The following is a 14,184-nucleotide window of genomic DNA, read 5'->3' as shown; positions in this document are numbered from 1 at the left end:
ACTAGCAGCTCGAATACGCTTTTGAGAGGATATTTAAAATGTGTACATTAATATATAAAAATACAGCAATAATATGAGGATGGACATGGACGCAAAGGATTACAGAGCGTCGTCGCCGCTCCAAGCTCATAATCAGAACAATCGCATAATCCGTAAGTGTATTTTAACATCACACATGTTCAACTAATATTTATTTTAGACGAGTATAAAATGATGGAAAAGAATTCGAAAGATACTCAACAAGCTAGTGAAATGAATGCGTATAACATCTCGGGACCATCTCAACAAAATCACCAAAAGACCGTTAACGGCTCTGAAAAAAGAAAGGCGGAAACAAGCGAGTATGATATGTGGAAGTTTTCGTACAGTTTAGTAAAAAACGGATACAGTATACTGGCGCCGGAGCCGTCGCAGAGAAGCAGAAGCTACCGCGACCTCATCCTGCAGGAAATGAACTGGATGGCGTTGGACTATTACCAGGAGAGGAGATGGAAGTCCCATATCGCAAAAGAGATATCAAACTCAATAAACACATCGATAATAGACAGGAAAAAATTGAAGAGAGACTGGCCGTCGAAGCAGTGTTCATACAACGTGGAAATGTTTTGGCTTAAACTAAAGGAAACAGGAGAAAACTCGGGAATATCAAACGCACTTCAAGAGTACTGCCAAAGAATGGTGTCAGGGAAGAACCTGTGGTTCAACTCCCACGAGGTGGTCGAGGAGGCGCCGCCGAAGAGGAACGACCTGCTGGCAATAACAGTGCCAGTCTACAAAAACGCGAACACGAACTCGGTGAACATTGCGAAAAATGAGGTGGTCAACGCGACGCTGAACCACATGCTGGTGCTGGGCGCAGATCTGTACCCTCAGTATCACAGGCCACCAGACGACGAGATAGACGTCTTCACACTCCCAGCACTGAACCCGAAGCACGAGTTCGACTATAACACACTGCTGCTCATGCTCTATTCACTACAGGGAAACATGCTCAAGAAGATGTCAAGACAGGAGTTGAAGGCGATACTGACGAACGTGAACAAGTACAAGACGTATCAACAGCAGCAGACAGCCCCGACGCAGCCGCTGAGAAGACTCCCGAGGGACGACATAGACCCGTTCTCGCTGAGCGTCAACTACAGAGATTTCCTGGACAACTCGCCAATGCAGCCAATGTACGTGCAGAAGATGGTGCTGAAGTGGGAGGACCCGGTGATCAACGACTCGGACTTTGAGCTGCTGGACTCGTGGATGCTGGAGAAGAGGTGCTGGCCGTTGATCTCAATAGCACTGAACCTGAGGTCGAGCTCAGGAGGACTGATGCGCAGAGACTTCAGCCCGAGAGCGTGCAGAGAGGCCTTTAAAAAAATAAAAAAGACGCCGAGGGGGCTGGTCAACTCGTCGAAGAAGCTGCTGGGCCCGAAGCAGACGAAGACGATTCTGAGCTTCATAGACGCGCCGCCAGGAAACTATAAGTTCAAGCTCATAGTGCCGCCGGAGAGCGCGACCGCAGACCCTAACGTCAAATTGATGACATCTGAGTCTGGAGAAAGTCAAATGAAGACGCTCTTCGGAGAAGTGTTCAGGTACTACAGAGAGGAGAGTAAGCTTTACTCAATGACGCAGGCAGGAAAGAAGGAGACCTTCTACTCGATCCTGAGGCTGGGAGGAGACCACAAGGCGGACAAGAAGCTGCTGCTGAAGGAGGTGGAGTCGGAGTGCTCGGACGCCTTCATGGTCCCCCTGAACGCAAAGGTGGAAGTAATGTCGACGAACCCGTCAGTCAGCATGCCAACAGGGCTCGTGGAGCTGATGAGTTACGACGGGAACATGGAGCAGTTCATAATCGTGAAGAGGGGCACGAAGAAGGCACCAGAAGGGGCGCCGAGTGCGCAGGCGAGAAACAGGTTCGTGCGCTACTCAGGAAGACGCTTCGGCGTGAACCACAGGTTCAGCTCGCTCAACTCAGTGGTCACGCTGGCGACGAGCCTGAACAGCCACGACAACGTGGTGAGGAACCTGGGCTACTCGGAGCTGTCGACGAGGATCAACAAGCAGCTGAGAATAGGATTCGTGGGGATCCCGACGAAGATGTTCGTGTACTCGCTCTTCTACTGCGGAAGGATCAAGCCAGACTTCAGAGTGAGGAGAGTGGCGCTCTCGATCTCGAGCATCAACAAGTTCATGCCGCCGCCGCACCTGCTCTACGGAAGAATGTTCGACACCGAGATCAGCCTGGTGCTGAACAAGCCGAGACCGATGCCCTACGACAAGCAGAGGTCTAAGTCGTCGGAGTCCCAGGACACCTTCACCAATGAGCTGGTGCAGACCTACTCGAACGAGGTGAACTCGTACCTGAAGACGAAGGCAGACGAAACGAACCTGCCGACAGTGCTCTCGATGTTCGCGCAGGTGTCGCTGGCAAAGGGCAACCTGACGAACCAGAGCTGCTTCTCGAACAAGAAGATACCAATAGTGGCCTCCGGATTCAGCTCGTCAGCAAACACGAGCAATTCGAGCTCGACGCCCACAGATAGGAAGAAGACCATGGCAAACTCCTTCGAAAGCACGCCGAGGCAGAAGACGAGGCAGGGAGCAGAGCTGACGATCCCACTCGAGAATTTGCAGAGCTTCAGGCCGAGGCAGGATGCGGTGTTGCGAAGGCACGTGCAGCACCCTCACGGCATCATGTCGCTGCACCAGTACCAGCAGATGCAGATGATGTACAACATGAGTCCGGCTCTGACGCACCAGATGGGCAGCATTAATCCGCCGATCCCGGCGATGGCGCAGCAGTTGTCCAGCATGCCTCAGCAGATGCAGGGCATGAGTCAACAGGTGCCGAACATGGGTCAGCAGATACCTGGGATGAGCCAGCAGATGAACAACATGCCGCAGCAAATGACAGCAGTCAACCAGGGCATCTCAGGAATGAACCAGCAGATGCCTAACATGAACGCGATGGCCCAGCCAGTGAACGCAATGCAGCAGCAAATGAAACAGATGAACAACATTAACATGATGAACCTGAGTCAGCAGATGAACGCAATGAACAACATTAACGCGGGCATGGGAAACCTGGGCAACATGAACATGGCCGCAGGCATTAACATGGCAATGGGCCAGCCGATCAACAGCATTGGCTCCATGAATCAGCAGCTGAGCTCAATGGGCCAGCAGATTAACGCGATGAACCAGGGCATGGGAGGAATGAGTCAGCAGGTGCCGAGCATGGGCCAGCAGATGCCGGGCATGAATCAGCAGATGGCCGGCGTGCCTCAGCAAATCGCAGCCATGAGTCAGCAGATGCAAAACATGTCGCACCAGATGAACGCCATGCCGAACATGAACTCCATCAACATGGGCATGCCCATGACGAAGATGCCCATGACCCCGCTCGTGAACGGCAAGCTCGTGTACAACATCCAGAACCAGCCGATGCAGCACTACCAGGAGGAGGAGTCGTATCAGTACAGGTACGACCAGCAGAGGCCAAGGCACTCCTAACGGCACTTCATATCAGCACGTATGCGCGCTGTTAGCGCGCATATTAATGTATATGTATCCGCATACACATTATGATTGCCTAGTAGATATGTGACCTCTATACATTATGATTGACTAGTAGATATGTATCCGCATACACATTATGATTGCCTAGTAGATATGTATCCGCATACACATTATGATTGCCTAGTAGATATGTGCACTTATACACTTAGGGCTGTTATACACGTCGGTATATATACAGACATATATGTTCACACATGGCAAAAGTAAACAAACAAACTAAATTAAATTAAAGAGTGAGTATGTGATTTTTACTAGTCAGCAAATGAAACCCTGGTGTCGATGGCTTTCTGGAGAGTCAGGTTGCTCGGGTCGCCAAGGTTGCAGGCGTCGGCCTCGACGAGAGCCGCGAACCTCGGAAAGACGCGGAAAAACTCGTTCCTCTCCCAACTCAGCAGCACCAAGTTACCGTTCGCGTTGAGCGTGAAGCTGCTGGGCTTGTTGTTGACGATGTCGTAGGAGAAAAACAGGTCGGTCTTCGAAAGGCACTTCAGCTCAAAGTTGTAGTCGTTGCTCACACTCAGGGAGCCGTCGAAAACCACGTAAAAGTGAGAGGGAAGCTCGCCGGCCCTGGCCACAGTCTCGTGCAGCTTGTAGTGGCGCACCGTGCACGCCCCGGCGATGCGCTCGAGCTCCTCGGCAATGTACGCGCTGAAGCTCTGCACGCACCTGAGGAACTGGAGGATCACCGGCAACTTCCTGCGCCTCTCCTCGAGCAGCGGCAGGACGTTGTAGAGGTAGCTGGTCATCGGCATGATGCCGACCACAGTATTCAGACCGGCCCCCACCCTGAAGCTGATGCTGTAGCCGCAGCCGGCAAAGGCCTGGTCGTCCGCGCCCTCCCTGAAGCTGTAGTTGGCGTACCTGTCTACGCACGCGAGCAGCTGCTCATAGTTGGCCAGGCACGGCGAGCTCAGCGCTGCGGTTTTCGGGTACGTGAAGCCGTCGAACTTCATGTCCAGGCTCCCGCTCAGAAGCGCCACCAGAGGCGGGTCGGGCTCTCCGCTCGATATGAGCGTGACGTCGTGCGGCTCTCCCTGCTCCAGGTCTCCGGAGTGCTGGCGCTGAGCCTGCTGCTGGCCGCTGATCGAGCGCTGCTGCTGGTAGCCGGCCAGCCCGACACTGTCGGGTGTTAACCCGTTACCACTGGCGCCCGGATACCCGGGGCCGCCAACGTATCCGGAGCCTTCTCGGAACAGCCCGGCAGCCGCCGGCAGCTCGTCGTCCTCGCCCTGCGCCTCCTCGCTGCTGTACTGGTCTCGCGGACTCGACTCGAGGGCGCTGCTGTAGTGGTCGCTGCTCCCGTAGAGTCCGAAGCTCGTGTCGATTATGTTGAACTGCGACACCACAAACCTCTTCTGCGCGAGCGATATTCCCCTGAACTCCTTGTGCTCGTCCAAGATTGCGGCGAGTGCGTCGAAGAACTTGAGGTCCCTGTCTATGTAAAACTCCTCGTAGGCCGCCGTCACCAGCGCGCCCTCGGCGCCAGGGTCAAAGAAGTGGCTCGAGAGCGTCCTGCTGAACTCACTGTTGAAGTCCTCTGCCGAGTCTGGGCTCAGGTACGTCAGCAGCCTGCTCAGGTTCGTGTTCAGCTTCTCCTCGTACTCCCGCGCCTCAGCCTCCTCCCAGTCGCCCACGATCATCTTCAGCATCGTGAACACTGTCACGCTGCCGGTCCTACACACGTCCAGCTGGTCGAACAGCCTCATCGCTCTTTCCTCTCCTATTCCTGCCTGGCTCAGCATTGCTCCGAAGTCTTCCTTCGTGCACTTGGTCGACTTTTTCAGCGGCGCGAAGAACCTTTCGAACGCCAGCCTGCTGCTGCCGTATATTGACGCCAGGTGCTGGTTCAGCTCCGCCACGGTGACTATTGACTCTCCGCTGCAGCTGTAGAAGGACGAGAACGTTATGTACTCCTCCCCTTCCTCTTTCAGCAGCTCGAACATCAGGTTCTGCTCCCTGTGGTCGATCGCTCCTATTCCCAGCTTTTCGATGAAGCCCAGAAACACTTCTCTCGTCACCTTTCCCGTCTTTTCGTAATCCATTGCTACGAACGAGGGTCCCAGCGACTTATATTTATTCTTCAGCGTCGACATCAGAAGGTTCTTTATGCTCAGAATCGTCTCCTCGTCGTACTCGTAATCCTCATCCTCGTCTGAGTCCACTGTTTCCTCGTCGAAATCGTCGTCTTCTTCGTCGTACTTTTCCAGCCTTTCCTCTCTGAGGTGTCCGAACTTATCTGCTCTATTCTGGTTATACCTATCGCTGTCATAGCGTAGTACCCTATCTCCTAAATGATATCTTTCATGTTCGTGGCGATCAAACTCGCCGTTCTCGTCCACTTCGTGGCGCAAGTGCTGTTCGTGTAGTTGGTGCGGCAGGTACTGTTCGTGTTCATGTTCCTGTTCATGTTTATGTTCATGTTTTCTATGTGGGTATACATGATGCCCGTAGTCTCCGTGATCCCCGTAGTATTCCTGTTCTCTGTGGTGTAGATCATACCCGTATTCATCTCCATCACGTTCGTGCTGGCCGTAGTGCTTGTCGCTATACTTATTATCACTTTCGTAATTTCCGTTGCTTTCGTAGCCATCTTCTTCCGTTCCATTTTCATAATCCGAGCCCTCTTCGTTCTGTTCACTCGATTCCAAATTATTATCCACGCTTCCAGCTCTACTTCCTTCGTTTCCTTCTCCTTGTCTTGAGTGATCTGAGTCTCCTGCTCTGCTGCTTCTACTTTCAAGACTGCTATTTCTACTTTCCAGTCCGTCACCGCTTGGCGTCATACTACTCGTCTTTGTGTTAAAGCTTTCCATGCTGCTCGTCCTGCTACTGACGCTGCTCGTTTTCCTACTCGTGTACGTGTTTTCCGACGTCAGTGACACTACTGAATTTCCATCTTCGTTCGACTCTGCTATGCTCGACTGATACTCGTTCGCCTTATCTTCTGAACTGTCATATGATTCGGTACTTATGTGCGATTCTGAGTCTGTGCTCAGGTTTGACGTATCGTTCAGTGACTCTACGAGGCTGCCATCCAATGTTTTGTCTGTGATCGACTCCTTTTCTGTGTTCGTATCCTTTTCCGTGTTAAACTCCTTTTCAGTTTGACTTTCACTTAATCTGTCAATTCCCCTATCACTTTCTCTCTCACTCGTATCAAATCCTTGCCTTTCGCTACTACTCACACTTTCCCTTTCATCCTTCTCTGAACTCGCCAGCGTGTTTCCTCCCTCCGAACTCGTCAAACTATCCTTTTCCATACCAGCTACAGTGTTCGTTTTTTCCGAACCCTCCAAACTGTCCTTTTCTTCCTTCTCCGTGGTCGCTAAACTAAATTTATCTTCATTGTCACTCGTTAGGACTGTATTGTCACTCGTCAGTGGCGCACTTTCACTCGTTAGGCGTGAACTTCCACTTGTGATAAGCAAAGGCTCTTGCTTTACCGAACTCAGTGAACTTTCCGTCTCCATTTTATCTGTGCCCATGACTGGCGTGTTCAGCGCACTCCTTTCATCACCACCAGCACCCGTTTTCACACCTTCCTCCATGTCGCTCCTCGAACTTGTCGTCTCGTCACTTCTCAAACTACTCTTCTTGTGGCTGCTTGCAACGCTGCTTTTATCCATTCCGCCACTTTCCTTGTCTGTGCAACTCGTCAGCGTAACTGGCGAAGAATCGAAGCTTATTCTACTCAGGAGCTTATACTTGTCTATGAACACGTTCTTTTCACTCAGAAGCTCATCCACTTCCTTCTTCACGTCCTTCACGTTTTTAAGGTCATATTCCTTTTCGCTCAGTTCCGACTCCTTTTGCGAGCTTTCACCTCCATCCTTCTTCTCCTTATCTTTGTACAGCGGTATGTTGTCAAATATACTCGTGATTATCAGCTTCGACGTCTGTTTGAGCGAGAATCCTTCATTTTCGTTTTCCACATCCTGTTTTTCTTCTTCAGCTTCGTTGTTTTCGCTCGATTTTGACGAAAACGCTTCTGACAGCTGACTGCTTATGCTGCTTCCTATGTTACTCAGTTCCCTCGTAATATTTTCCAGAGACAGGTGCTCGCTCAGCGTGTCCATGGATATTCCTCTCGTCAGGTTTTCTATTGACAAATCTCTGGTTAACGTCTTCATTGACAGATCACTCGTAAAACTGTTTATTGATAATGATTGTTTCAGATTTTCCATTGACAGGCGCTCACTCAAGCTATCAACTATGCTATCAAGGCTTAACGGCGATTTAACTTCACCATCCTCCAAGTCCCCTGCAGTATGCTGCTTGGAATCGTCCGTTTGATCAGTGGCAGTAACGCCCTCTTTGACGTCACCCTTCTCATTGTTAGGACCCACCACGTAACTAGAGTAGCTATGTTTTACACGACTAGTCTCGCTATGTTTCAAATGACTAGTCTCGCTATGTTTCAAATGACTAGTCTCGCTACGCTTTAAGCAATCTGAGTCGCTGTGTCTTAGGCTGTTTGTGGCAACGGGCTCAATTTGATCTAATTGTTGATACGCATCTCTCGTCTCGTTTGTGTTTAACGAGTCGTCTCTGTTCTGTTCCGAATCATACAGATTCGTGAGTCCGTTCAAACTGGAGTAAGATAATCGGGTGTGCAATTTACCAAAATCCGATTGCACTTCTGAATCTCTACGCATTTTTTCTAGTTGAACACTACCATCCTCTACGGAGTCCACCTTTATTCTTTCTTTGCTATCTGATTTCACGTAACTCGACTCTGTCGATTTCCTGTCCAATTCCTTTGACTTGTGCTTATCCACGGAACTCTTCGGCGAGATCGACATGATTGGCGATTTTCCTGGGTACATCTTCTCAATCTTATCCAGCTGCACATACACTTCTTCGATGCTTGAGAATTTAGATCCGCTCACTGAACGGCTCGCCAGCTCCGGACTCACGTACAGGGAGTGCACTCTGGATATTATTTTAGTCAAGTTCGGGACTTCTGCGAAATCCAGCGATGGCGACTTGTCGATATTCTCATCCTGCCTGTCTTCCACTACTCCACTAGCTTCTCGTGACAGAGCACCAGCACCTTCTGACCCAGTGGGATGTTCCGAAACCGCATCATCGTCTAAACTACCATCTCCTGGAAATCGATCTGCCCTTACTTCGCCCATAGATTTCCCACTTTCCCCAGTTAGCGATCTGGTTCTCATAGTTTCCAATACTGATTTGATCGACTCTTCCACTCCCGGGTAACTCTTGCTTATTATGCTTTCTATTGACGATTTACGCGATTGGGATGCCAGAGACGATTTAACATGATTTGAGCTCGTTGAGGAATCAGTCTTCAGTTGATCACTGGAGTGCCTGTCATGTTTAAATAACTGTTCAGTGGGCTGCTTGGATAACTGTTCTTCAGGCCTTTCATTTTCCTCCACACTGGAGCCGTATTTGTCCGTGGGCGCGCTCTCGTTTTCATTCAGGTATGAGGGCGTGCGGTCGTTGGCATAGGACCCTGACAGATCGTTCGGGTCGAACGACTCGTTTAGCGTCCTGCTCGTTATCAGATACGACGACGAGGTCTGCCTGTGCACGACCCTGTCGGACATTTGAGTCCTTTCTTTGTACAAAATGCTGGATGCCAGGTTGTCGTCATTCAGGGCGTTCGATGGCACCTTTCCAAACTCCTTCGACACGCCTTGAGATCCGGCGGAATGCGCAGTCGACCCTCCGACATTCGCGCCTGCCCTCCCAACTTTTGAGCCTTGGGCCAGTGATCTTATGTCCACAAAGTTGTCGTTGCCCATAACTCTCGAGCTGTCCGGCTTCTCTTCACCTTCATGCTCTTCCCCGACGCCAGTTCCATCTTCGCCTGAGCGCTGCTGGTCGTTAGAACCCTTCAGTTTATCCAGGTTGAATATGAACCTCACGTCACTTGCCACGCTGCTCACGTCACTGTCCTTGCTGTCCTTGCCGAAGTTGCTGCTCTCCTTCAGGCTGCTGCTCTGCCCTCTAACGCTATCCATGAAACTACTTTGCTGCTGCGGTAGACCATCTTCATGTGCACCTCCTTTCGGAACCGACTCTTCAACACCGGTTGACTGCTTATTTAACTCTTCGGGTCCACTCGGCTCTGTAGCCTGTTTACTCTCACTAACATTGTGTGACTTTTGCGACCTCGATGATATCTCCGTGTCTGATATGTTCATGTGCGACGCCAACAGCGTGTTCTTCCTTATCATTTCATAGTCCTGCGTTATTTTCTTTATGAATTGATCGTACACTTCAGGATCCTTGATGCTACTCTTATCAACTGATGCGTTTCCAAATGTGTATTTATCAAAGGACTCCCTGTCTGGCAATGTCTTGTTTGACAATGATTTACCCAGTGACTCCTGTCTCACTCCGCTCGCTAACGAGGACTTCCCTTCATCGCCGGGCGAATACTGCTGACTCGATGACAGCGACTTGCTAGATAACGACTTGGACCCCCTTACATCGGTTGAGAATTTGTCTGAGACCTGTTTACTCAGTTCCCTTTCTCTCTCGTGCTCTTCTTCCTCCACCTTTTCATCTATGGTTGGAATCCTTGGAACCGACTGCAACTCCCTCAGCTGTGAACTCGATAGTGTTCTGACACTATCCAATGAACTGTTCAAATCCGTTCTGGATGAACTCTTTATGGATACTTCTGCAGGATCCTCCATAGATCTCCTAGATACAATTCGTTCGAATTCTGAGGACCTAGCTGAATCCAATTGACTGTGGACTGAACTTTTTATGGAAACATCGGCTGGATCTTCGAACGATCTCCTGGATACTATCCTCGCTCCAAAGTCAGATTGCCTTGAGCTTTCCAGATCAGTCCTCGAAGAGCTTTGAATCGACACGTCTGCTGGTTCCTCAAACGACCGTCTCGATACTATCCTTGCTCCAAAGTCAGATTGCCTTGAGCTCTCTAAATCCGTGCGAGATGAGCTTTTAATAGAGACTTCAGCAGGATCTTCCATTGACCTCCTAGATACAATTCGTTCGAATTCTGAGGACCTCGCTGAATCCAGTTGACCGTGGACTGAACTTTTTATGGATACCTCTGCTGGGTCCTCCATTGACCTTCTCGACACAATCCTCTCCCCAAAATCTGAGAATTTGGAGCTTCCGGGCCTACTCGACTTTAGGCTGTCCATGTGGAGTGACTTTAGCGTGTCCAGCCTCCTCGATTCATAGCTGTCAAAGTGACTCGACTTAAAACTTTCCACCTTGCTCGATTCGAGACTTTCCTGAAGGCTGGACCTGAAACTCCCTGTGGAAACGGGCTGTTTTTCAAAAGACCTTGTGGCCAGCCTCGCATCCTTGAGAGTCGAACCTCTTGAATAGTCCTTCTGGGCTTCATCAGAATCCCTTTCTCCCTCAAGTGACAATTCAAGGTCCTTTTGCTTATCTTCAACTTCAAATTCGTGGTCATCATCATCACAAAAATCATCATGGTCATCTTCATCCATAAAAGCGTCTTGGTCATCTTCAAAATGGCTATCGTCACCGTGACCAGCGTCTTCGAAACCATAGTGCCCCTCATCCACAGCAGTCACTCCTGTTTTTTCTTCAAAAGTTCCATACTTTACAACCATCTGCTCCTTTTCCCCGTCAACTGCCGTCCTCAGTTCCTGAGAATCAACATCATGAACATCCTCGTCCTCTTCATCGTCTTGCACACTGGACGTGATAGCGTTCAAACTTTCAGAGTCCTGCTTACTATGCTGCGTAGCTGTGTCGTTCTTGGACGAACTCGTGTCTTGTTTACTTTGCACACCTCCGCTGGAGTCTTTGCTGTAAGCCGTGTTACTGTCCCTGCTGTACAGCGTGCTTCCCTCGTCGTTCACTTGTCCACTGGCGTCATCCCTGCTACTCTGGATACTGGACGTATCGTCGTTGAAGTACTTTTCACTCGATTTTACGCTGGACGTTCCACCTTCGCTGATGCTCGATGAGCTGAATCCTGAACTTTCATCCATTTTCTCAGGTGCACCCGGCTCATCTTCCTCCCTGTCCACATCCATTTTTTCAGCCTCGTCGGGCTCGCTTTTCAAACCCTTCAGGGTCTGACTTTCCAAACTTTTCAGGGTCTCGCTCTTCAGACTTTTCAGGGTCTCGCTCTTCAAACTCTTCAGCGTCTCGGTCTTCAGACTTGGACTGCGGCTCACAACGCTGCTGTCGGCGACCCTCCCACTTCTCAGACTGCCGTCACTATCCTTTTCGGTGCCGCTGACCGGACTGGCCTGTAGAGCCCTAGTGTCACTCCTACGAGCGGCACCGTCCCTGTCGTCACTCTGGCTTTCACTACTGCGGTCACTGATGCTGTCACTGTCAATGTCGCTGTCACTGGCGTACAAGCCGTGACTTGTAGTCTTATAGTCTCGTGACAGCGCCATGCTGTAGTCTGCTTCGTTTGACTTTTCCTCGTCGCTTCCCTGCGATTTGTGACTGTCGGTCTCCGAGGGCGCCATCTTCTCCGCGTGGATCGCCTTGTACTTGCCCTTCTCCAGCTTCAGGTACTTACTCTTGTAGAGATTCTCCAGGTACAGGACCATTTGATCCACTGACCCCCTCAGGTACTTCACCACGTGCTTATGTTCCAGGCAGAGCAGCACCAACTTTTCCTTGGCCACGAAGGACACTCTCTCCATCAAGGAGCTCACGACTTCGCTGTGGAACTTGCACGTCAGGAAGTATGACCCTGGCGGGAACGCTACCAGCTCCAGCTGACTGTTCAGCTCCTCCTCGTAGACCTGCAGCGAGACCACTCCGCGGTAAACCAGGAACAGGTTCTCCTTCTTCCCGAGCCCCTCCAGTATCTCCTTCTGCAAGTACTCGTGGTAGCTGAACCTTCTTGAGAGTTTTTCCAGGTTTTTGAATCCTGCCAGAAACGGGTACTTCGCCAAAAACTCCACTAGCCCTGACGAAATAGCCCTGTGCGCCTTCACCACTCCCTCGTTTGACGCAAACTTGTCTATCTCCACGTTCGTGAAGAACCTGCTAGGCACCGCAATCGTGTTAACTCTGCACGCTCCGTAGTTTGTGAACTCCTTCAGTCTGTATCTGAACGAGTCGAACAGGTCCGACAGCAGCGTCTTAAACGTGTTCGCGTTCATCGTCTGCACTGTCACGTGCGAGTCTGCTATGAAGAACTCATCGCTCGCCGTGCCGTTCATCAGGAACTGCTCTCCAAAGTAGTCTGAGCAGAGGTAACTCCTCTGGTAGACGTTGAAGAGCGCGTTGCTCTCGTACTTGTAGCTCGAGACTGTCCCAGAGGCCACGATCACGAACTCCTGCGGGAACTCTCCCGCCAGGATGATGCTGCTGTTAGTGAAGTACGACCTCAGCTTGAAGTGCTTGCTTATTTCCACGAGCCTGCTCTTCGGCAGGTCCGAGAAGACTGGCACTGTCTCCAGCAGGTGCATCAAGTCATTTTTCATCTCCGCCTGCTGGTGGCTGATTTTATCGTCCACTATTGCCTGCTCCAACGTGTTAAACCTCGGCTTTCCTCCTGAGGGCTTCTTATCCATCTTCTCTCCTATTATCTGTCTGGGTTTTTCTGAGCGTTCTCCGCTGCCTGACACTGCCTTCATCGGCTCTCTCCTCCCTTTTCCTTCCCCATCATCTTTGGAGCCCTTATTTCGCTTCTTATCTCCTCCCTTCTTAGGCCTCTTCATGCCTCCTGGCTGCTGCTTGTTCGCGTGCAGTGTTTCTATGTCCAACGAGGGCAACTGCATCAGGTACTCTGAGTTGTACGTCATTTTCTTCGAAAGGTCTGGCTCAATCTTAGGCGATTCCTCCTTCTTACCTGTTTCATAGTTCCTACTCGCACTCGCCTTATAAACTGGTTCCGAAGTCCCATCGGACTGTTTATCGTAGCTTTTAACATCGTCGGTGACGTCGAACTTCACTTTAGTTTGTGATCTTTCCTTTAACTCTTCTGCAGGCTCTTTATCGAAAAGTTTCGTTCGTCCCCTAATTACTGTGGATTTCCGTTTCATCAGTGTCGTTCCCGTCCTTTCTATCTTAGTTCCGGTCCTCGAAATTGACGTTTCAAAGTACTTTTCGACAACTGGGTCCTTTGGCTCATTGTTTATTTCCGAGTCTGCTCTCGAGGACACAATCACCGTCTTCTCATGTTTGTCCGACCCGTCTATCCCCTCTAATTCCAATTCCCTAACTTCCACATCGATTTCGTGCCCAGTTACCTCCTTCAGTTTCGTCGTCTTCTGCTTATTCAGTCCTTCCTCCACTGGCTCTTCCAGGTCCAGTGTGTATTTAAACTTGAGAGTATTTTTGCAAATGCACTTGAAGTCGTGCTTCACCAGATCAAACTTAGGGTCCACAAACTGCAGGTTAATGTGGTTTTGCCTATCTTTCAGCAGGCTCAGTATCTCCGTGTACACTCCGATCAGCTCCTTCCTGTGCGCCGACACATCCTTCTTCTTTTCCGACACCTTCAGGTACTTCTCGTAGTTCCCCTCCTCCAGGTACTCCCAGGGTCTCTTTGCTAAACTTTTTTTAAAATCATCTATTACTTCATACTCCACTCTCAAGGGTAACACTAGCCCTTTGTTGTCTTTGGTGACCATACTATTTTACACTTATTTTACT

At 50.3% G+C, this 14,184-nt stretch overlaps 2 protein-coding genes across 2 annotated transcripts; one reads left to right on the top strand and one right to left on the bottom strand.

Moving 5' to 3' along the window:
* Positions 1 to 210: 210 nt before the first annotated feature.
* On the top strand, positions 211 to 3,507 carry TOT_020000492 (uncharacterized protein; the record flags this gene model as incomplete). Its single annotated transcript, XM_009692237.1, has 3 exons — positions 211 to 2,734; positions 2,975 to 3,222; positions 3,412 to 3,507. 3 exons carry the CDS (start codon positions 211 to 213, stop codon positions 3,505 to 3,507), a joined length of 2,868 nt encoding a protein of 955 aa, XP_009690532.1.
* Positions 3,508 to 3,824: 317 nt separating this feature from the next.
* On the bottom strand, positions 3,825 to 14,162 carry TOT_020001063 (uncharacterized protein; the record flags this gene model as incomplete). The annotated part of the gene is made up of 11 exons (XM_009692236.1): positions 3,825 to 4,618; positions 4,838 to 5,786; positions 6,012 to 6,479; positions 6,597 to 7,935; positions 8,086 to 8,865; positions 9,079 to 10,004; positions 10,134 to 10,311; positions 10,345 to 10,973; positions 11,127 to 11,517; positions 12,067 to 13,475; positions 13,554 to 14,162. 11 exons carry the CDS (start codon positions 14,160 to 14,162, stop codon positions 3,825 to 3,827), a joined length of 8,472 nt encoding a protein of 2,823 aa, XP_009690531.1.
* Positions 14,163 to 14,184: the final 22 nt, after the last annotated feature.

Source organism: Theileria orientalis, chromosome 2 (genome assembly GCF_000740895.1).
Source record: "Theileria orientalis strain Shintoku DNA, chromosome 2, complete genome".
Classification (NCBI taxonomy): Eukaryota; Apicomplexa; class Aconoidasida; order Piroplasmida; family Theileriidae; genus Theileria; species Theileria orientalis.
The sequence above is the reverse complement of the archived record's forward strand: the minus strand, read 5'-3'. Positions and strand labels throughout refer to the sequence as shown.